The 24,193-nt window shown below is 41.4% G+C and overlaps 1 protein-coding gene across 2 annotated transcripts in view; it reads left to right on the top strand.

The window, feature by feature from the left end:
* The window catches only part of prmt3 (protein arginine methyltransferase 3), a 67,304-nt gene that overhangs the window by 11,714 nt on the left and 31,397 nt on the right, over positions 1-24,193 (top strand). For both annotated transcript variants that reach the window (XM_053513891.1, XM_053513890.1), the window contains exons 8-11: positions 2,047-2,112; positions 3,808-3,929; positions 8,601-8,700; positions 22,127-22,205. In XM_053513891.1, the coding sequence (XP_053369866.1) occupies positions 2,047-2,112; positions 3,808-3,929; positions 8,601-8,700; positions 22,127-22,205 (367 nt within the window). The remainder of the gene's footprint in view (positions 1-2,046; positions 2,113-3,807; positions 3,930-8,600; positions 8,701-22,126; positions 22,206-24,193) is intronic.

The following is a 24,193-nucleotide window of genomic DNA, read 5'->3' as shown; positions in this document are numbered from 1 at the left end:
TTTCCCCCGTAATATTTGTATATTATTATTATTAGATAATTATTGGTAATATTTTTATATTTGTTTATATTCCTCATTTCGATCTCTTTACGTTCTGAATGTAAATGATAGTCTACTGTAAATGCTCGACATGCCAATAAAGATTAAATTATGCTATATGACTGGGATTTTAAAGGTTAAATTTAACATTTTTTATTATATTTCGCCTAATTAATAGACTATATAAATAACAATTCGTTGAATATTAAATATATTTTATATAAGTTCAATAAAGTGAAGAGGCAAAGACAAAGAAATGAGAGAGCATGTTGATGAGAGAAGTTGAATTTGTAGTTTAATAATTTCCAGTAAAAATTCCTTAAATGTATTCTGTTGTTAGTGTGGTTTTTAAACTTTTGAACTCTGTGGGTGTGGGTGTGTTTTTGAAGTGAAAAAAGTCGCACGTGATCTTGATAAGCAATTTGACAACATTGTAGTAAATATTTTTGGTGCATCAAAAGCATGCACATTATGATATCAGCAGACAAGCTAATCCAGCACATGTCACTAAAATGCAGTATTTCATCCTCAAAATGAAATACCAAATGAGTAAATACTCAAATACAAAGTACTGAGAAAAAAGGTCCACTTTTTTAAAAAAAAGAACCCCCCCTTGCATTAGGCTGGCTACGGGCCTGTAATTATGCTGATAATGGCGCGCACACACACACACCCACACACACACTTACCTACAGCAGTGGTTTTAAGCACTGATCCTGGTTCACTGTTTTTCCTGGTCTCCCACACACACCCCTGTTCAGACGAGGCTGTTAATTAGCTGATAGGTGTAATCAGGTGTGCTGGGAGCTACAGTATGTTTGCAAATGTTCTCTCAGTATTTATTTATTGTTCCTGTGTTGAATAACACTGATGTACACACACTGAGGGTTGGGGGCGGAGCTGAGAAACTGAGAACCACATGAACGTTTACGCTGCTTTTGCACAGGCAAGGTTTGTGTGTTATTCATAATTAATGCGCTAATGTCTCAATGTAAACAAACACCTGCACCAATAGATATTAATTAGAAAAGATAAAGTGAATATTTTGACTGGGATTAGTTCATATTTTCACTTTGGCTGAAATAACAGCGCTGAAGTGGTATAAGTGAATTTTAACACGCTGGAGTGGTTTTAAGACAAAACTTCATCTTTATCCTTTGATCTACTTTTTCCATTTCTCATCTGTGATTCACTCTCCGATTACCGAACAGGGAGTGTATTTGTCTGAGCACCAAAGAAGGACAACTTAGTGTAAACAAGGCGTAAGATACTCAACCTTACAGAATGGGATTTCTTTGTATTAATAAGTTAGACAGAGAGTTCTGCTGTACAGAGAGACACACAGGCATGTACGTGGGCTTCAACCTCAAATAATAATAATAATAATAATAATATCACTAATTACATTAAAGATCAGCAGATTATTATTAAGTTTTAACCTTTTAACTGTTTCTACAAACTCTTTAAGCATTAATGACGCAGACTAACGCTACTATGTGATGTAAGTGTAGAGAGGAAGAGTTAGAGGAAATTAGGCAGGACCACACTCATCTTCAGTCACATTGCATTCAGGAAGGTTAAACTGACCGGATAAATAACTGATTTAGACAGATTTACACATTTAATCTTACAATCATAGAAGTGTTTATTTATGTGTTTGTTTATTTATGAAGCTGAATATCATTAAGGCTTTAATATCCAACAGACAAACTTCCTTACGGACCTGCAGATGTGTGAGGTTTCACTGTTTAGCTTTTTTTCATCTCTCTCTCTCTCTCTCTCTCTCTCTCTCTCTCTCGGTTATTGACAAAAACTAGAGAAAGTCATCTTCTCAAGTAAGAGAATTAAAGTTTCAGCACTGAGTGATCAGGAATTAAACTACTGCCTCGGGAGAGACACATTTTGTCTTCCTAATAGAAAATGTAATGGTGACTCTCTGTCATTACTTACGACTCTTTTTCTCTCTCTCTCTCCACCCTACAAACCCCCCCCCACCCCACCCCGCAGGATAAAGTGCGCACTGAGAGCTACCGGGATTTTATGTACGGCAACCCAGATTTGTTCAAGGACAAGGTGTGTGCTCCTTTTTCTTTCTGTGCGTTAACGTTAGCATTAGCATAAAGGTTAGCTCTGGAGGGGGAAGGGTTAACAGTCTCAATGACCGCTGCTGATTTAACATTTTATTATAATGAACTATAGCTTTTTATATTTAGAATGGACGAGTGTAAAGAACTGATAACAGGGAATGTTCTCTTTCTCTCTCACTCTCTCACACACACACACACACACACACACACACACACACACACACACACACACACACACAGTCAGTGTAATGCACAGGAGCTAATATAAAGGCCATTTATTATGTGCTGACAAGGAGTAGATCGGTTTTAAACAGCCGTCGTTAGAAACCGATACAGAAAAGAGAGTGAAGGAGAAGCACTGCGTTATCTGATGCATCAGAGGTCAAAGGTGAGTTGGTGAGCGTCTGCGGGATCAGTGAGGCAGCGTGCCTCTGTCAGGGTGATAACACAGAAACAAGGACAATCTGAATGTTGAATGTTAATGTAGAAAATAAATGAAAAAAAGAAGAAAGAATGAATGTAGTGTTTATGGAATAACCAAAGCCATAGTGAGTGAGGGTGAGGGTCGCGTCCCAAACCACAGGTTACAGGAATGAGACACCAGAGTGTGACCCGTACGTAAATCAGAAGGATAAGGCACTCATGATTACGTTGTTCGAGAGTGATAATATTTTATAATAAAGATAAAATGTAACAGAGATAATAGTGATGACGATGTATTATGTCCTGGTGGAGTCAGTGGTGTTTGGTTTCCCAGAGAACATCTTTCCATCAGGAGTTAATATTCCACAGTGAATATAATAATTACGGTTATCATATCAGGGCTGCAGCTATCGAATATTTAGATAATTTATTGATTATTGAAAGGATTAGTCAATTAATCTAATTACATCTGTTACTCAGGAGCTCCTGTTTAGCTTGAGGTTTGACATTTAGCTTGAACTCGTTCTGCGCATGTGGTGACTAACAATCAAGATAATAAACAGGAAAACTTTAATGAATTTTCCGGGTGAAACGAAATCTAAAAACAAAGAAAATAAAAGCAGCAGCTATAAAATATATCACTATGAATTAAAGTTTTTAGATGGTGGAGGGTTTAAAGTCAAATGTTAGGAAAAATAAGCTCAAGTCTGGGGGACAGGAGAGTAAGATGAGTGGGAAAAGGACACACACCTGAGGGTCTACAGCTTATTTGTGTGTATGTGTGAGTGTGTGAATTTACCTAGGTGTGAATCCTTTCCCACTAATCTGTCTCTTCAGAAAGTGGCCACGCCCCCACGTCTCCCTCCGACTCCAGCGGCTGTTTTGCTCGTGAAGGTGTTCACCATCACACTATTACTCACTTCACTGCAGTTATCCTCACACCTACACATCAGAGCACAACAATTAAGTTAACAGCCAACTGATCTAATTATCGACTAAAATCGATGATGTTAATTAATAATTGCCCCTACTCTCTCATAGTGAGACAAGTTTCCCAGTCCTGGGGTAAAAACCAGCTCCTAGACAACTGGCTTCTCCCTGCTAGTCTTAGTGTACAGAAGAGCTTTCACAGCTTCTGTTATTTGGGACAGATCATTAAAATCGAACAAAAACTGTCTTATCCCCGAGTGTGGTCCTCAGGACGTGAGTGAACATGTGTAGCTTACTTTTGAATTACAGTTTCTGTTTTTGCCTCCAGGTGGTGCTAGATGTAGGGTGTGGTACTGGAATCTTGTCCATGTTCGCTGCTCGTTCTGGGGCCAAAAAAGTCATTGGTGTTGACCAATCAGAAATCATCTACCATGCCATGGACATTGTGAGGTGAGATGTCTGTCTGTCTGTCTGTCTGTCTGCCTGTCTGTCTGTCTGTGAAGGGACCACGATGTACTATAACCACAGCTTCCAGAGACACCAGACAACAACTTTAATGATCCATCTATCCATTTACCTATCCCATGCTTCTCCCTCAGCACACACACACACACACACACACACACACTTTCTCTCTCTCTCTCTCTCTCTCTCTGCATGTGATATGTAATAGTGTTCTGCTCAGTGTGTAAACTCTTTCAGGTTGTGTTGCGTTTATAACGCTGTGTGTATCTGTATGTGTGTGTGTGTGTTTATGATTGTGCTGTTATTATTATTATTATTATTATTATATATGTGCTGTGAAGTCAGCAGGATGTACACAAAGAGCGAAGTTTAATTTTACACGCCATTGGGCCCTTGTAGTGGCCAGCTGTGTGTCTGAGAGAGTTCCAGAGGTGAGGTGTCTACACATAGCGCAGACGTTCCCTCTTCACACACTTCACCACAACGAGAGAGAAGTGTTTTTCAGAAGGTTTTTGCTCTGTGAGTGTGACCTTCGTCTTTTCATGCCTGTACTAGTCAAGCTGCAGGTGTACTAACTCATCAGTGCTGGGTGTATGATTGGTTTAAATCCCCCATCCCCCCCCCCCTTTTACACCCCCTCACCAAGGAGACCCATCTGGGGCTGATCACGTCCACGTCACGCTGGTCTCATGTCCAAGTAGCTTATGTGTTACATGGATCAGCTGCTCGATGCGGAGACCTCGGCTGATGTTCCTGATTGTGTTCTGTGATGATCAGGAGCTTAAGGGACCTGTGGAAACACCGGCTCACAGCCACACTGAGCGCTCCACCGTAACATTGATCCTGTGTGTGCTGGGAATTACAGCCGTCTCGACCTTCAGCTAAGACTTTACCATAAGACCTGATTGGAGGGTTCTCAGGCCTCTCAGGGTTCGACTGAGCTCTGGCTGTACAGGTGTTACAGCTGTGCTCTGGCCTGGTCCCATAACCCTCAGCAGCCTTCACTTTCTCACATTTCCCACTTTTTCACGTTTCAGAATCAGTAAACGCTTTATTGACAAGTACGTTTCCACAAGGAATTTGTTCTGGTAACAGAATTCCAGAAATGACAATAACACACACAACACGAACACAAAAAAACAACAACAACAACATCAAATAAAATAACAAGCAATGCTAGTGAGCTTTACCTTTTTTCTTGGAAAATCATAAAATGCTGGAAATGGAAAGGAGTTGTCTACTAATCAATAATGTACTCATATTTGGCAAAAATAATTAAATTTCTAAGATTTCTTTGAGCTTTACCTTAGACTTATTTGCAGAATTGTATTGAATATTCATCAGACATCTAAACAAAACACATGCGTATATAATGTTCTGAAAGCAGAACTGTTTCTGTAACTGAAAGATAAAACCAGAGGAGGAGTTTTGTGCTTCCTTTGGTCGTTGAATCGCTTGTGTTTAATTAAGCCGTGAGCGCGGGAGCTTCATCAAGCTTTGTGAAACTGTAAGCTTTATTGATTGACTAACAGTCTTTACATCTCACTTTCTCTCAGTCTCTCTCTCTCTCTCTTTCTCTCCCAATCCATTTTTCTATTCCTGTGTCTATAATCAGTCGCACTCTTTCTACCAGCACCGACTTAACACACCATCTCTTTTGTGGTCCTGCCTGACTTATATGTTCAAAAAGAAGAAACGAGATGTAGAGTCTCTCTCTCTCTCTCTCTCTCTCTCTCTCTCTCTCTCCCTCTCTCCCCCTCCTGCTCCCTCTCTCCTGTATCTTCTATTGTCCTGTAGTAATGAGATTACAGTGTTTATTCCCTCCTCCATCTCGCCGGGCTGAGGGAGTGTGGGTTTCTGGAGTGTGTGATAGTGTGAGGATAAAGATCAGCAGCGACAGAAATACTCTCTCTCCCTCTCTCTCTCTCTCTCTCTCTCTCTCCCCTTCTCTCCCTTTCTCTCCCTCTCCCTCTTTCTCTCTCCCTCTCTCTCCCTCCCCCCATTCTCTCTTTCCCCCACTCCCTCTCTCTCTCTCTCTCTCTCTCTTCCTCTCTCTCTCACACACACAAACACACACTCAGCGGCCTTGAATAATGCCCCGTCCTTGCTAACATTAGCTGTCATTATAATGGAGTGTGTAGGGAGATTGATACACGTGCTTAAAGGATCATCATTACAGCTTAACACACGTAGCTGCGCGGCTGCCAAAGGTCACCGGAGGAGTCTTTGTAGTGTTGCGTAGCGTGTGTGTAATTGGTGTCCATGTTGGACTGAGCTAAGTGGCTGCAATTAACACCTTTTTTTTCTCAGCTGATGTGTTTATGTCCCAGTGAAATATTTTCCAGCGTGTTCCTTGTTTTTGTGTTTTTTTAAGAGACCAAGAGCCAGTGCAGCTGGAGTTCTGTGCATGTCTGAGATGATGTGTTTAATGACATATTAATGGATTGTTCATGTGGTGTACAGGTGTTTTCTCTGGTGCAGGGATTTTATCTAATTAAAACGTAATTGTCGCTTTAATCCTGATTATATCCAGTTTTATTTTAAGTCTGTATACTACAGCTCTCATGTCTATGTAACACCTTTATCTTTGGATGTTGTAGAAGCCACGTCACACAGAATAATGACACTGAGTATTATAAAGTGCACAGGTTCTCAATCATGTCTCTGCTGTTATGCCTATAAAGTCTGGTTGTGGATTGAGACCTTGTACCAGTGAATGGGCTTTCGCTGCCAAGGCCACTAGTTTTACTGCCCCAGTCGGGCCACCGCTGATTATCAGTCAGGGCAGATTGTAGACCAACAATCATACACTAAAGACTCCCATGAAAGATAACACAAAGTGTTTCCCTGCCTGGATTAGGATCATCAGAACGTTAAGGCATTGACACACCAGTTTAGAGGGCCAGTGGGTCTTCATTCCATCACCTGATTGACCTGACTGAGACGAGTCTCGAGACTCAGACGGATGGACAGTCATGTCTTGTGAGTGGACTCTGTGAAAGGCTGCTGTCTGGTGGAGGAAGATGGGATCTGGTGACAGTTTTTGTGTAGTGCACCACTCTGAAGCAAGACTGGTTAGGATCTTGGAGGTCATTTTGGGTGACTGAGAGAAGATGAGTGTGTACATGCACATGCAGTGGAACCCCGCAATAAGAATGCACCGCCTCACACATTTTCACCTTAGGAACTGAAATTTTGCAAGAATTTTGCAGTGTATGAAGCTTTTTTTTAGCATACGAGCAAACGAACCGAGACGCAGACCAGCTAAATTGCGCATATGTCCGTGAGCTGTTCAAAACTTAGTACGATTTTTTTGGCGTTTTTTTTTTTCATTCTGTGCACTATTTAGTAGACATAGCAAGGATGGTAGCAAGAAGAAAAGGGAGCCGCTTTCAGTTTGGTTTTTAAAGAGATTCCTTTTGGCAGCTGGTGCTAAGAGGAATCATAAATGAAGGTTAAGTGAAGTTTAATGTCTTTTTATTTCATATTACTTCATTTTCATGTCTTTTTTTTAATGTTTTAATTATTTTTATATGCAAAAATATGATGATAGTGTTGGAAATTGGTAATATTGGTGATATTTTTGGGCGGCTGGAATGGATTATCTGCATTGACATTATTTCCTATGAGACAATGTTTCACAATACGACATTTCACCTTAAAAAACACGCCTCCAGAACAGATTAAATTTGTATGCTGAGGCACAGCTGTACGTTTTGTAAGAATTGTATAACTACATGAGGGACGGGATTGAGGACAATTAGTTGCTAATAGATATCTAGAGTGGGTTTCTTCAGGGAGGAATTAACCCCTGCTCGTTTTCAGCCACTGGGTTAATGACCTAATGGAGTCATTAGAGCTGGAGGAGGATGGGAGGAGGTGTTGTGAGGTGTTCTGAGAGCACTGTATAAGGAATCAGATCCAGGGGGAAGTTATTCACTGCCCAGACTGAGGGCCTTGCTGTTGGAGGGGTTAATACTGGAGCCGTGGGATTTAATTGCTTATTTCAGTTTAGTTGGTCTTTTGTTGCTCAGTTTTTGACCAAACGTCAAATGGTCAAAAATTGATAAATTCCTTAAATAAATACAACAGCAACTTCAGAAATAAACAAACCACTTCCGTCGTCTGCAAATACTCACAAGTCTGCTTCTAAACTTTAAATGGATTAGCCAAATAGGGTGCCATTATTAAATCTCAATTAGCATATTGTTTTAGCCACTAAATCCACCATTCACACATTTAGCGTAGGTATTCTACGTATGGTCATGATTTTGGATTGTCTAATTAAATCAGTGACTATGGAGGAAAATTCTATTAAATTTAATTGATATGGCGCTTTTAACAACAGGCATTGTGGCAAAGCAGCTTCACAGAAGCTTCACATCATTTTATCACAGAAAAATGGAAATGTGTGTGAAATGTGTAAGAAAATATGTATAATGATCAGATTGATGAGCAAGCCGAGGTGAAAAACCCCCTGGGAGATGAGAGTTGCCAGTGCTTCCCTGTTGATACGGAACATCTGGTCATCCTGGTGAAGACCACCTCCATCATCACGCCTTGCAGAATACTCTGCCAGTGTTAAAGAGTCACAGTTTGTTTTTTTCATGTGACGTTTAAATGTTGACTTGTGTGGTTGTGTTTGTTGATTTCCAGAGCAAATCATCTCGAGGACACGATCACGCTGATCAAAGGCCGGATAGAGGAAGTGGAGCTTCCAGTGGAGAAAGTGGACATCATTATTTCAGAGTGGATGGTGAGTCTTCATGTCCCATAAACAGTAGGTACAGGACAGGAACGTGTCCGGTCACGAACAAGAGCTGGCTTCAGTAGTCAGACACTTAGCCGGTCTTCACTCGGACAGGTCCGAACACTTCTTATTCGTTAGCATGTGTTCTGCTCTCAGGTATCAGGTGCTGGTTAAAGCCCGTCTCAGTGTAGCGTGGGGTTTTGACCCCGGCTGTGCCTCACTCCCTCTCAATCATGAGGAAAATTGAAATTGTGTTGTGGCCTGACACGAAGTGATGAAGGACGGCACACGTAATGCAGAATGGCACGAATCTTTATGATCATTAATAATCTGACGAGCGTCCCGTCACTTCTCATTTCCGCAGTGATGGCATTGATCAGCGTGAGAGGAAGAAGCCCTAGTCCTGTTTGGAGATTAATGCTGACATTAATTTCTCTTCCTTTTTTCATTTTCTTTACACACGGCATAATAATGTCTTTTGGAATTAGATAAATATCGATTTAAATTAACAACATTTAGGTGCACAGTGCACAAACACATGCTTAAACTAATGTTCATCTTTAGAAAAGGACAGATAGAGGTAGAGAACCTTTTTGTTTGTTTTACCCTCAAATCCTACAGGTTTTTACTCCACTTCATCTCCATATTTCCAGGCCCGAGATCTCTGAGTGAATTACCAGAGCTGTGGGTTTCACTGATTATGTGATTTAATCGCTCTTTTGTTGATTCGTTCAGTTAATGGAATCAAGGAGTCAGTTTTCATTTCAGAGTCGATTCATGCTTTTTAACTTTTTGAGTTGTCTCTGCAAACACAAACCTCTTTGGTCTTCTGTGTTTTTGCGAGAATTTTCTACTTTTAAGTTTATTGTTGCAATAGTGCCGCCTACTGGCCTGGAGGATGGCGCTGAAGATCGACAGGGAAAACATCTCTTTATCAGCAAATCAAGTCACACAGTATTTCATTAAATATGAATTTTTTTAATGACCTTTTTATACTTAAAAAAATCTGTAAAGCTATAACTGCTTGAGACAAATCAGAAAATAAACCTTAATCAATGAATGAATGAATGAATGAATTAATTAATTAATCAACTAATTATAATTGGCAGGTAACACTGAGCGTCCTGTAAATATAGCACTGTATTATCGCAGATAGATTTCTACATTTGCTTACTAAACCATTTTAATATAAATAAATGTAGAATATGGTTATTAACAAAAAAAAGGAAAAAGAAACAGACACAGGATGAATGGCTGGATGGATGGTTGGTTGAAATGATGGATGGATGATGGTCAGTTGACTTCCCTCACTACTTCCCTTTACACATGGATTTTATGATTAATGTGCTCTGCTGAGCTTTTCTTAATGAAGCTGGAAAAGCATGAATTGTCTTCTGATGTATTTAACTTCGGAGTGAGTGATGGAGCCGGCGTCTCCTCTTTCTATTTTTTCTTTTGTCTTTCTCTTTTTCTTCACCGTTTTCTCACAGAGGAGTGCTGATGATGGTGCTTTCTGGTGTTGTATACATTCTCCATGTGTTTAAATGAAGCACTTAAAAAAATTATTTAAAAAAATATATAGAAAAAGTAGAAATGTATATAGTGTGCATCTCAGTCAGGTTGATCTGCTAAGGCATGCCTGGTGTATGACCGTCACTGAGTGTGTGAGTGTATTCATTAATAAGAATATCAAATATCAACACACACATTATTTATTGTGTTCATTAATGTGCTGAGGGATTGTGTATGGTGTTTGTACCTGAGAATGTCCTTACAGAGAGGAAATGAGGTCAGCACACCTGAGGCGGTGACCGTGTGCTGGAGGATAGTCCATATATTTAGAAACATCAGGTTTAACCTTACATTTGCACCCTATAGTTGAATCTCTACTAGTAGTTGGAGAACAGGTACATCAGCATGTCACGCAACGCAGTGACTGTCCTGTTTAAACCCCAGTGTAGTATTTAAACCATCATTACAACACCGTTACTGCAGCCTGCAGGAAGCCCTTTGTATTAAACTCCTTACTTCATTTAAGCAATATCACATCATGCTGTTGTGCTGAATATCAGCATGGCTGTTATGCGGTCCTAGGGACAAGGGCACGGCCTGATAGGCAAAGAAATTACACTCATGCCGATATTCAGCACAACAGCATGACTTATACAACAGTTGTGGATCTGGTGACACTACATAGTGTGTACAATCCCTTAATCCACACTCCAAGTAGTGCCCTTGATCAGGGGTTAGAGAGGGATTTGGGATTCAGCCTCGTGTTAGACACTAGTTAGCTTTGTAACTGTAAATAAAACTAAATAAAGAGCGACTTAGAAGTGATTAGTGCAGAGACGGCGTGTTGTTTAAGACGCCATAACGTTATCAGATGTGTGTTCTTACTGAAAGTGCTTCTGTGACTGGGTGTGAATGTGGGTTTAGTCAGACAGCTGCTCTCTCCTCAGTACTGCGGACCGTACAGACCTACTCTCACCCACGCTGAGACACACAGTTAGTGTCATTAACCACTGGACAACACCTGGGACACGCCCACTTATACACAGAGTTACACCTCACAGTGCTGCTATCGGCATGTGTGGAACGCCTTTCGTCCAATCAGATTACTTGGTCTGACCTAACTGGTATCACTCCAAGTTCTCTAGCCCAGAGAATCTGTCAAGAGAAACTACAGACATAAAAATCATTACTGTGCTCTTGGTTCGAATGGCTAGTTACTTTCATTTGTTCATATTGATTCCAAATCTTTACAGATAGTGTGCTCATTTTTTTCCCACCACTATTTGGGCATTAAAGCCTTTGTAACTAATGTCTACAATTCAAACTAAACTCTTTTAGAAACCGCGATAGGATTATATAAAAAATGAGACGTTAATTAACTATAGCACTAATTCTAGAAACAGGAGCATCACAAAAATAGGTATGACTATCAACAAAACTAGTAATTGTAAGAACTTGCTTAAATATTAAGAGATTTGATTTAGCTTGGTGTCAGACGTACGCAGTAGAGTCTTTTTGCTTTTATACGAAATGGTGTCTCTTCAGTGTTTGTAATTTGTTGTGCACAACTCCTAAGTGCAGACAGTTTTGAAGCTCTGAGGTCCTCATGCGTGGGAGAGGGTGTGACCTGCCAGAATCATGAGTCAAAAACACAGCTCTGTGAAGTTAATGGTCAGAAATCTGGGTGGATGGAAATCTAATGAGCAGCTGACGGAGGTTTGAGTGTTTCAGAGATTTATACTGAAGAGTGATGAGTGGGGTCAGTGTTCCTGCCTCCCCTAATTCAGTGCTGCAGTCTGGCTATTACTCAGAGGAGAGTCCTGGGGCGAACTCCATAAGGAGTGCACTGTGGAGGGGGGATACGTTTCGGAATGCAGGTAAAAGTGTCTATCATCACAAGTGTTGGTGGACCTTTTACTTTAAAGTGCTAAGCATGATTTGAGCACGGTCTAATCTCAGAGTTCCCTGTACCTTAGTGAAGAACGGAGGGATTTGACCTTCATGGACCATGTGGTTCTCACAGCAATACAACATGGGAAAATAAAAGCTAAAAGTGTAATGAGAGATTTTCTAATTAATTCAGTTTCCTATTAAGTAGAAAGTGAACTTTATGTGAATAAATTTTATTTTATGATGAGTATTCCTAACCCTGTGTGAAGATCTTCTGGTCTGGTCTATGACTGAATGAGTAAATGACATCATGTAGGACATAATGTATTGCAGGGAGCATTTTGACATGGCTCTAGAAGTCTACAGTGTGCAGCTAGCATAGCTACAGCTAACAGTACGGCCTTGATGGGATCTCAGATGAGAGACGTTGCCCTTAAACATGGCACATGTTCAGATTATAACCTGAGCCATGTCCAGTCAGAGTGTAAGGAGGATCTCCCTCACACCTACTGAAGACCTTCCACCTGTGGATACTCTGAAGCAGGCGAGACTTCAGGTCTAGTCAAAATGTTGGTACTGGAGTCCTTGGAGAGCATGTATGTATAAGTGTGTGAGTGTGTGTGTGTGTGGATGACCCAACTCACTCAGGCTCTCTCCTCACAAACACAGCAACACTCCACATTCCCAAAACTAGTTTCCATTATCATGTCCTAGTCACAACACATGCCTGCCTCCTCGGGTGGTGAGACCACAAGATGGCTCTGTGGTGGTGTTTCGGCTCTGTCTGACTGGGTTATGTGGGTGACCTAGTAACCAGATGAATGCTAAAACCAGTCACAGAAGCACTTTCAGTAAGAACACACATCTGATAACGTTATGCCGTCTTAAACAACACGCCGTCTCTGCACTAATCACTTCTAAGTCGCTCTTTATCCTGTTTTATTTACAGCTACAAAGCTAACTAGTGTCTAACACGAGGCTGAATCCCAGATCCCTCTCTAACCCCTGATCGAGGGCACTGCTTGGAGTGTAAAACGAGGGAGTGTACATCCTACATAGTGCACTAGCTTTCCATTTAACACTATTTGGGATTGGACCCCAGAACCCTGAAGTTAACGGAGCTGATACTCTAAAGTGTAATAAGTGTAAATATAAAGTAGATCTGGTGAGTTTCTCAGGACTGTCCACCACCTCCATGGTTTATTCTCCTCACCTTTAGTCTACAGAGTACCGCTAAGAGTTTAACACCACTCTCACCTCCTAACTGACGATCACCAGCTCCAACAGTCGTGCTTACTTAGGAAGGATATGTGTGGGTGGAGCAAGATAAATAGTGTTTCTGGCCCCACCCTCGTGCCCCCACCACATCACAGCCGTGCTGATATGCAGTACAACAGCACGACTTCCAGTGTGATATTGCTGAAATATCTTCCACTGATTGATCTGTTACTCAGCCTTTGCATGGCTTGTACTGGACTGAAAGAGCAGAAAGATAAACCAGTGCTAACCCATGTAGAACTCCATAGTCGGGTTCTAGTGCAGAATAAAGTGGTGTATTGCACTCTGACTTTCTCTTCCTGGTGTGTTGGATTGTGAACAAGCCGAATTGCTGTTCATTGTTATTTTATTGGTTTAATTCAGACTAATGGCTTAAAGCTCAATGTGAACTGCAGAGATGCCCCGTGGCACTGTACAGCACTCCCTCACTAACACAGCAGGTCAGACCGAGCTGAGCGGAGTGCACACTCCTCAGACACCAGGACACTGAGAATTAGGGGACCAAAATAGAGCACAACACCACAGCTCGGTTAAAGAGTGTTTCAGCACAGGGAACACATCCTCGTCCTCCACTGCCTTCAGTGTACGGGGTGTGTGTGTGTGTGTGTGTGTGTGTGTGTGTGTGTGTGTGTGTGCTGGTCTGTGTGTGGTGTGTGTATGCTTATATGTATGCTAGTGTGTGTGTGTGATTGAATTAATTGTGTTGCTACTGATAGGGGTCTCTGTGCCTTCAGGTGAGGACAGCAGTCATTACTCACTCAGTCCCCTGATCATACCCACAATCTCACACACTTTTACTTGGTAGATTCTCACATTTATTTAGATTCCTCCAGACGTACAATGGTCTTGGGTTTATCATGGCCTTAAGTCAGAACTCACTATTTCAATGATATCTTTATGTTTCATACACTGGAGGACTCAAAACCAGTCTCAGACACACCTCTGTCTGTCTGTCTGTCTGTCTGTCTGTCTGTCTGTCTGTCTGTCTGTCTGTCCGTCCAGATGAATTATATCACATCATCACACAAAACTGTCTGGACAGAATTTACTAAATCTCCTGCAGTCCTCAGATCTCTACCTGAAGTTTAATCTGCACCATCAGTGAATCTAAATGTGGAGTAAAAGTGATGTTATGAACAGTTATGTGTGGGATTTAATCATCTACTTAAAAATAATCTACTAATGCGCTAATGTCTCAATGTAAACAAACACCTGCACCAATAGATATTAATTAGAAAAGATAAAGTGAATATTTTGACTGGGATTAGTCTCAGAGCCCAGTGTTATTCAGGTACGCTGGGTATATTTCATCAGCTATCAAATGCCAGTGCTTTTAATCAGATACTCATTACTTTGTCACACTGAGTTCATTCTGGACAAAAGACTTTAAGATAAGATTTAAATTTTTATTAATCCTGAAGGAAACTGCAGGTCAGCAGCAGCGCTGAATAACAGGAACACTCAGAGAACAGTGGTGAAGTGAAAACATACACAAGTACTTAGGGGGAAAAAAAAGGTATACAATATCTATATAAATAAAATAAAGGTTTTGTCTGTACATCAGTCAGAACTCACTCTTTCACTGATATCTTTATATGATATGATATGATATATATATTTTATGATATACATTTCATACACTGGAGGAGCTGAAACCTCTGTCTGTCTGTATGTCTGTCCAGACAGTTTTTGTCACAGCATCACACAAAACTGGAAGTAAACTCAATGTAAACAAACACCTGCACCAATAGATATTAATTAGAAAAGATAAAGTGAATATTTTGACTGGGATTAGTTCATATTTTCACTTTGGCTGAAATAACAGCGCTGAAGTGGTATAAGTGAATTTTAACACGCTGGAGTGGTTTTAAGACAAAACTTCATCTTTATCCTTTGATCTACTTTTTCCATTTCTCATCTGTGATTCACTCTCCGATTACCGAACAGGGAGTGTATTTGTCTGAGCACCAAAGAAGGACAACTTAGTGTAAACAAGGCTTATTTTAAGCTTTAACTTTTTTTCTGTAGTCTTGTAAAATATATTTATTCAGTAGTCTATTTCCCTGTAAAATAAAATATAACAGTACAGTAGCTCTGTATTAAAAAATAAAACAGTTTGGCACTTTGGTTTACATTTTGTGAATTGAAATCGAAAGCCTCTCCTCCCGCAAGGAGTCTGAAATGTGTGTGTGTGTGTGTGTGTGTGTGTTAGCCCAGAGGCTATTAGCTCCAAACGCAGCTGATTATTGTTCTGGTGCTTGACTGTGATACACATGATGAGAAGCACAGAGCTGTGAGTGTGTAGGGTTTAGTGTGAGTGACACTCACTACACCCTCCAGTGTACAGCGTATGCATGTCTGTCACAGCACTGCTGAAATGTGTATTGGGGCGTTTATAATTGTTTTTGTGTGTGTGTGTGTGTGTGTGTGCATGCGTGTGTGTGCCCTAGAGAGTACAGCTGATGTCGTTTTTCTGTAATTGAAAGGATTGTGGAGAAAATTAGGTTTTTAGTGCAGGGAAGAATTTAGCTGATTTCACTTTTATTCATCAGCATGTTTTAAACGCGCACACGCACACACACGCACACATTTGTCAAATCCAGGTTTTTCTTTTCACCTTAACCATTAACTTCAGAGACACTATAAATTCAGGGTTGGATAACCATTCAATATTAATACAGGTTAAATGTAATAATAATAATAATAATAATTTGTTAATAACGAGGCTTCATTGCGTCACTTTTTTATGCATTTTCTGCTTGGCTGCTGACTTTCACATTAAGCATTATGATGGGTGACTGCTTTTCTGACTGATGTCACTTTTTAGGTTGTGCTTTAAAGCGCTCATTAAAGCACAACCGGACTGTGTGTGTTTTAATGCTCTGCTATAACTACTGACGTATACTGAACTTCCAGCAGCCTAACACACATGATGATGTTATATAGACCCTGCTATCCGTTATCACCCAGATGAGGATGGGTCCCCCTGTCTGGTTCCTCTCTAGTTTTCTCAGGGAGTTTTTCTTTACCACCGTCGCTCTTGGCTCGCTCATCAGGGACGATCTCATTATTATCTAAACACATTTTTTCTCACTCATACACACTTCCATAAATTTTCTTTTAATTTTATGATGCTGCTTCGAGACAATGACCATTGTTAAAATCGCTATATAAATAAAGTTCAATTGAACTGAATGAATTAAATCTTAAATTTAGACCATGGTCACCTCCTCTGTTCGCTCCTCCTTTAATGTACACACCCATCCTGGTGCCTCACACCCATCCTGGTGCCCCACTACCATCCTGGTGCCTCACACCCATCCTGGTGCCCCACTACCATCCTGCTGCCTCACACCCATCCTGGTGCCACACTACCGTCCTGCTGCCCCACTACCGTCCTGCTGCCCCACTACCGTCCTGCTGCCCCACACCCATCCTGCTGCCCCACACCCATCCTGCTGCCTCACACCCATCCTGCTGCCTCACACCCATCCTGCTGCCTCACACCCATCCTGGTGCCACACTACCGTCCTGCTGCCCCACTACCGTCCTGCTGCCCCACTACCGTCCTGGTGCCTCACACCCATCCTGCTGCCCCACACCAATCCTGCTGCCCCACACCCATCCTGCTGCCCCACACCCATCCTGGTGCCTCACACCCATCCTGGTGCCCCACTACCATCCTGCTGCCCCACTACCGTCCTGCTGCCCCACTACCGTCCTGCTGCCCCACTACCGTCCTGCTGCCCCACTACCGTCCTGGTGCCTCACACCCATCCTTGTGCCCCACACCCATCCTGCTGCCCCACACCCATCCTGCTGCCTCACACCCATCCTGCTGCCCCACACCCATCCTGCTGCCCCACACCCATCCTGCTGCCCCACACCCATCCTGGTGCCCCACACCCATCCTGGTGCCCCACACCCATCCTGGTGCCCCACACCCATCCTGGTGCCCCACTACCGTCCTGCTGCCCCACACCCGTCCTGCTGCCTCACACCCATCCTGCTGCCTCACACCCATCCTGGTGCCTCACACCCATCCTGCTGCCTCACACCCATCCTGCTGCCTCACACCCATCCTGCTGCCTCACACCCATCCTGCTGCCCCACTCCTGGCCATAACAGAAACAAATATGCGGCAGTGTAGTGCAACATTAGCGCAGTGATCAACATAAATTAGCATAATGATACTAAGTTTGTTAATATTGCAAGCCATAAAAAACACACACGTAATGACTGAATATTGTAAAGTCTGTCTAAAGTTATATGATGTTCTGATGAAATGCTTTTCAACACGTCTGGCTTTGGAGACGTCCGTACAGCGGTTTAACTCTCTGAATGAGGCTCAGAGTAGAGACCAGTGCCTCGTGTTTAGTGGACTTTATAAAAAACAGCGAGATGTTTCATTTTAATTGAGTTCAGGTTGTCAATTCATTTTAGGTAACAGGACGCATTAGACTACTCCAGTGTCCAAAATCGGTTTAGTGACCAATTAGACGTCCAACACTGTCTAAAATGGACAATTTAGACGTCCAACACTGTCCAAAATAGACACATTTATCTGTGAGATGCCTCTTGTTATTCTTTTGTAACACATTTTATTATAAATTTTTCTACATTTATGTCTTATTTCAGAGGCCATACTGTTCATGTTTTGTGTGTGTGTGCGTGTGTGTGTGTGTGTGTGTGTGTGTGTTTATGTCCTTGCATGATGGGTGATAATGGGGTAATTCATTTAACAACCCTCAGTGCTGCTGTTCAGATTTCATTAGCATTTCATTAGTGGTGTGGATTCTGGCCTGAGTCAGGCTGTAGAGATTTTTTTTTCCTGAACATGTAAATCCATTTAAACATTTAAATATATAAATGTATTTCGAAAAAGATTATTAAAAAGTATATTATTTTTCACACAAAAACAGAAGTTTGTGAAATCAGCGCTTTAGAACATTCTCACTCCTCCTGCTCCTGAAGACATGCGTGAGTAAGAGTTATAGACGCGACGATAAGGACAGGACTACTTATTTTAATACTGGGATGTAACACTGGTCACCAGGTGGGAGGATACAGGAAGCTGTTAAACACAATAGAGACAATCACCATTCAACATGATAATCATTTAGTGATGTGACATTAAAGTTTTAAAAAGGAGCATTATTTAATTCATATTTTGTTTTCCTTATTTTCTGTTGCCCTGGAATTATGGAGTTAATTTTGTGCCAGATGTTAAAATAATTCTAAATAATCACAATATGGATTGTATGAAAATGTCACAGGAATAAGAAAGTGCACCCTACTTTCATCGTATATTTTCAGACTGTATGAAAAAGTGCACCCTACTTTCATTTACACAAAAATAACATTTGTGTAGATGACATTTTTAACAATAGTATTTATTATTTTTTCAAAACCTAAATGTACAGTCAGGAACCAAACCAGTTGGGAAACTTAAGTACACACCACAATTCAGTCACTAGTAAAACCTCCTCCAGCATCAATACCTTGACGTTAATGTTTACTGCAGGAGTTTAATCGTTCTGATATAAAGATATATCGATATATAATCGTTCTATAAAAAATCGTTATTTTTCTTTAGTTGATTAATGTTCTTGTGGTCACTCAGTGTAGACCATCGGTTTGAGGTCTGCTCAGTGACCTGGCCATTCCAGCGCTGTGATTTTGATGTCTTTATCCGTTCGGACGTGGTATTGTATAGCATGCTTGGGATCATTGCACTGTCACATGATGACCTGACATTAGTCTCGAGAACATTCTGGTATAAAGTGGAGGTGATCACTGATCTTCTTGGCATGATGTAGACACACACCTACCTGCTCCAGGACATTAAAAATGCAGACAAATGAGTGAATAAAAACTACTGTTGTGTTTGTACGATCGTCACCGCTGTTGGTTTGCTAGCGATAAGACTAACAGGTCATTACAGCGTCCCCATTCGTACCCTCGCACGATTTTCCCCCTCCTTTTCTCTTGAGCCGATCTCATTCCTCACGTTCAGTGTGTTTTTATTCTAACACCACCTGACCCACTCGGCGTAACAGCTGATTTTGTGTTAAAGATCATCAAGAAATATCAGAGTGAGCTAAAGATGCCAAAATGACCTCTACCTGGTGACAGAGCGCCCCCTGACTGTGATGTGACGAGTCTTCAGGTCAGCCTCTGCAGCTCCTGTAGACACTTCAGCTTTTGGAGGGTGCCTTTACGTCTTTTTTCCTGTTTCGATTGGCCAAATCAAATTGACTATAATTGATAAAAATTGATTATTGGAATCAGTATATGTTTGTTATTAATTAAAAAAATTTTGAGGTTTATAAAAAAATATTATTACATTTGTGTGAAAAATAAAAATAGACCATTTAATGGCTTCATCTGTGTATAAAACACCAGAACTCCATAAACACACAAACTATCTGCTTTACAGCTGATCACTCAGAGTTCACCTTAGTCAGTCGTGTGTGTGTGTGTGCAGAAAACAACATTTACAGTATTTGGCCCTTATCCACAGCGACTTATAATTTTTTTTATCATCTCATTACACATCTGACTGGTTGAGGGTTAAGGGCCTCGCTTAAGGTCCCATGGGGTTTGAACCTAGGACCTTCCGAACCATGGTCTGGAGCTCCTTACCCCCTGATCTCCCCATGAAGCCCTGAGTTTAAAATGTTTCTGTGAGCAATTTAAGTTCATTCTTTTCCCTTTATAAATGAGCCTGAACGTTCCTAAGTCATGATACTGTAAGGTGTTTGATCTAACACACAATCAGACTGGGGTGTGAACCCCTTAGGGTGCACACAGGTACAGTCTGCCTGTGGCTGGTCCAGCTAGCTCACTAATAAGAGATTAAATACAACAAATCAGTTAGCGTTGGTGTTGCGCGGTCACCTGAGATGTGGATGGATGGAAATCAGAATCACACAGGAAGAATTTCTAATGAATGCAGATCTTCATCCAGCGCAGCTTCGCCTCCAAATTAGCATTAACATGCTGTAATGAGCGTGCCAATCTGGCAGAGGAGCCACGTCGATGTGTTTACATGCAGAGCAGCACGTGAGGTGTGTGTGTGTGTGTGTGTGTGTGTGTGTGTGGAGTTGAGCTGAGTCAATACCGTGTGTGATTATTGCGCTCCGCTCCACCGCGTCTGTATTTCCCTCTCAGCAATGCCAGGTGGAGATCACACCTTGTTTTAGTAATTAATAATTAAACGAGTCTCCACTCGGGGCCCCCAAAGTACCTCGGGATGTGTCACTCCTCTGCTTTCTGGAATCTTCCTCCTTCTGTCTCTCACCCTTCTCTCTCTCTCCCCTCTCTCTCTTTCTCTCTCTCTCTTCCTCTCTCTCTCACTGCGGAGGAAGCAGCCGCGTGTGAAATTGGGTTCTAAATTACACGGCGGAGAAGCGTTAGCCATCAGTCCAACGCTGAGTGTGTTAAAAAGCGACCCGGGGAGAGTGAGAGCAAGGACACGCATGCACACACACATACACACACATGCACACAGACCTGAAGGACTGAGAAAGAGTGAGACATGCACGCTGGATAATAGTTTATAGATGGATAAGTAATTTGTTCATAAAGAAAGATGCATTGAAACGGTGATGGACAGCAGGATGAAGATGTAGATGAACAGAGTGTGTGTGTGTGAGAGAGAGAGAGAGCTTACAAGCCTTTCAGTTTTATTTATATAGCGCTTTTACCCATGGTCATTGTCACAGAGCAGCTCTACACAATTAACCTTCTGTACAAAAAAACAACAACCTTTGAGTAATTTTTCTCCAGTATCTCATTCATTCATGTTTACTCTGGGTGCCAATATTTATGAAGATATTTTTGTGAATATTTGTTAAGTGTTTGGAGCAGAGCTGTGAGAGATCTTGGAGAGAGAGGGATTGTGGGATGGAACTATCCATCTTTTATCAGTTCAGCACAAAGCCAGTGGCCGATGTGGAGCATCGGAGCGACGGGCCGTCACACTGCACCGGGGTCACACAGGGGTCAAGGGGTCAGGGGCGCAGAGAACTCTGGGTAATCATCTATGTAGGAACCTGGGTGATGAATCAGGTGTGTGTGTGTAGCTGGTGATCTCTGAAACACATTAACATTCTGTTATATTGCATTATATCTATTTATTTGTTTTATACGAGTGTGAGTGAGTCAAAAATGATCCGCACTCCAGTTATATTAAAGCTTCTGCTGGCCGCACAAGACTCCTCTATCCCCAGTCACTCCTGCGCAGGTGTGTTGCATGTTAAATCAGGTCATTGACACTAACTGCAGTGCAAGCAGGTCCACTTCATTTGCATGAAAAAAGAGCAGCGTGTAGAGATTGTTTTATGTTTTGTGGTCTGAGCGTGTACCTGAGCGTGTACCTGAGCGTGTACCTGAGCGTGTACCTGGTGCTGAAACATCTTACAGAAGGTCAGACGAGTCTGAGAGTAAATAAACAGAAGAGTCTGGACCGGAGACATCCTCGATCGCTGAACGTTCATTTGGTTTCATCGGGCCAAAAGTCTAATCTGGTCTCTCTGTTCTCGAGCGTTACAGGTGATCTGCATCTTGTTGTAAAGCGTCTGTACTTCATAAAGTCGTCTCTCGACTATAGACAGTGTCACACATACTGAAATTCCTAAATGGTTAATGGCACAATTTTGTCAAATTTTTACCCATTGCTATGTTGTAAAATGTGTGTGTGTGTGTGTGAGTGTTTCAATTTTAAAAGTGTTGTGTGTTTTTTCCACAGGGCTATTTTCTCCTTTTTGAGTCTATGCTGGATTCAGTGATCTTCGCCAGGGGACGATACCTCGCAGAGGGAGGTTCAGGTGAGCTGTGTGTGTGTGTGTGTGTGTGTGTGTGTGTGTGTGTGTGTGTGTGTGTGTGTGTGTGTGTGTGTGTGAGAAGTACAAAATCAGAATGTACAGTAAACGGTACTGTAAAATGGGATAGAGGATAAAGTATGAGTTTATATATACTATATATATATATAATGTATGTTTTTGGAGAGAACGCATTATGGATCATGAAGTTCTGCGATGAGTGAAAGCTTTAATATGGTTTAAGTCAAATAAAATGATATACTGAAAGGATTTAAAATATGTTTATTTCATCAAGGACTTTTGACTCTATTCAACATGTTTTTACCGTTGGTGATTTTCATTATTTCTTGTGTTTTGTAATTGTATAATTTTTAATTATTAGCGGTTTTGAGTAAACCTGTAAAACTAAATTATAGTGAAACTTCATCACATTTATAATTCTTTAATATTTTGAAGTTACAGTTAAAGAACAGTTTCTATATTGGACATTAAGGCATTTTTAAATGAATCCACTCTATAAATATTTCTGATTAAGAAATGATGAGTGTTGATGAGCTCACACACACACACACTGCGGAAATGTAGAAGTGTTTTAATCACAATACACACTGTGTTCTCGCACCATATTTCTTTCTTTTTTTCTATCTTTCTTTCTTGATTTTCACTTTTCTTACCAATGATAAATAAATATCCAGACATTATTTTATTTATTTACCTTCCACTTAAAATGTACCCCCATCAGCCATAACATTAAAACCACCAATGTTTTGGGTTCCCCTTGTGCTCCAGGGCATCCTTGGTCCCTTGGAGAGTGACTACACAAGACGTCTGGAGGGTGCTGTGGTGTCTAACACCAGAACTTTCAGGTCCAAACTTTTACTTGATCCAAACAAACGTTTGGTGCTGTGGGTCTCGGGGTGGGGCCACATCCCATGAGTCTCGATCAGATCTGGGTTCTGGGGAGTTTTTGAGCTGGTTCAGGGTCCTTGGCTCTTTTCCTGCTGCTCTTTTTGTGCTTTTGCAGCCATCATTGACATTTCCTGTGCTGCATTAGTGGTTCTGTGGGCTGCTCCAATAGTTACAGGTTTAAATGTGGTGTTAATGTTATGGCTGGTCGGTGTGTATTATGTCTTTTGTCTGAAATATGAACATCCCACATTACTTACGTTAGTATTCAGGGTTTGTTCCAGCTCTAAGGCACCACATTAAGAAGGTACTGCTCTTCTATCTCCACTGTGGTCCTGTTTAGTCCGTTTTTCTTGATAAATCGTTTTCAATTCCCCAGGGGTTTCGAAGGTCCATCAGATCCTCCATAAATGTTCAATAGGACTCAAGGCTGGAGACTGGCTCAGCCATGCGAGGCTGTCTTTAATTATTCTGCCTGTTTGTTTGGGGTCATTGTCTTCTTGACATGTCCGTCTTCTCCCCAGATTTAGTGCTTGGCCAATATAGAATAAAATGTCCTGGTCCGTCGCTACTTTCATGTTTCCTTCGATGGAACGTAACGCCCCAGCATCAGCCCTGTATCATGATGCGCCCGCATACACACTACTGTTCTTTCTCCAGTGCAGATTTGCTGGATTATTGCTGAAAGGTTTGAATTTTGTTTTGCCTGACTGGGGACTCGTCCTCTCTGGGACGTCCTGCTGCTTTCAGGGTGTCCTGCATCTCTTTTCACTCACAGCTCCTTTCACTCTTTTATATATAACAGGATATAATAATGTATAATGTATAAGCTCATTACTGAGACTCTGTAGCTTTTAACACTTTCGTGATGTTTAATAATGAGGTGTAAATGAGGTTTTCTGATCTGAGCTGGAAATGTCTCTAAATTTGACCATAAATGTGTGACACAGCTATAAACCAGGATGAGCTCAGATAACCGTACTCGTCTGCTAATAAACATCATGCAATGTTTCTCACGGTACCACTGAGAAATGATTCGGTGTTGTAATGTTAGCAGTGTGGTGAGGAGAGTTCTCACATGGTAGAGG

The sequence above is a fragment of the Clarias gariepinus genome, chromosome 15 (assembly GCF_024256425.1).
Source record: "Clarias gariepinus isolate MV-2021 ecotype Netherlands chromosome 15, CGAR_prim_01v2, whole genome shotgun sequence".
NCBI lineage: Eukaryota > Metazoa > Chordata > Actinopteri > Siluriformes > Clariidae > Clarias > Clarias gariepinus.
The sequence above is the reverse complement of the archived record's forward strand: the minus strand, read 5'-3'. Positions and strand labels throughout refer to the sequence as shown.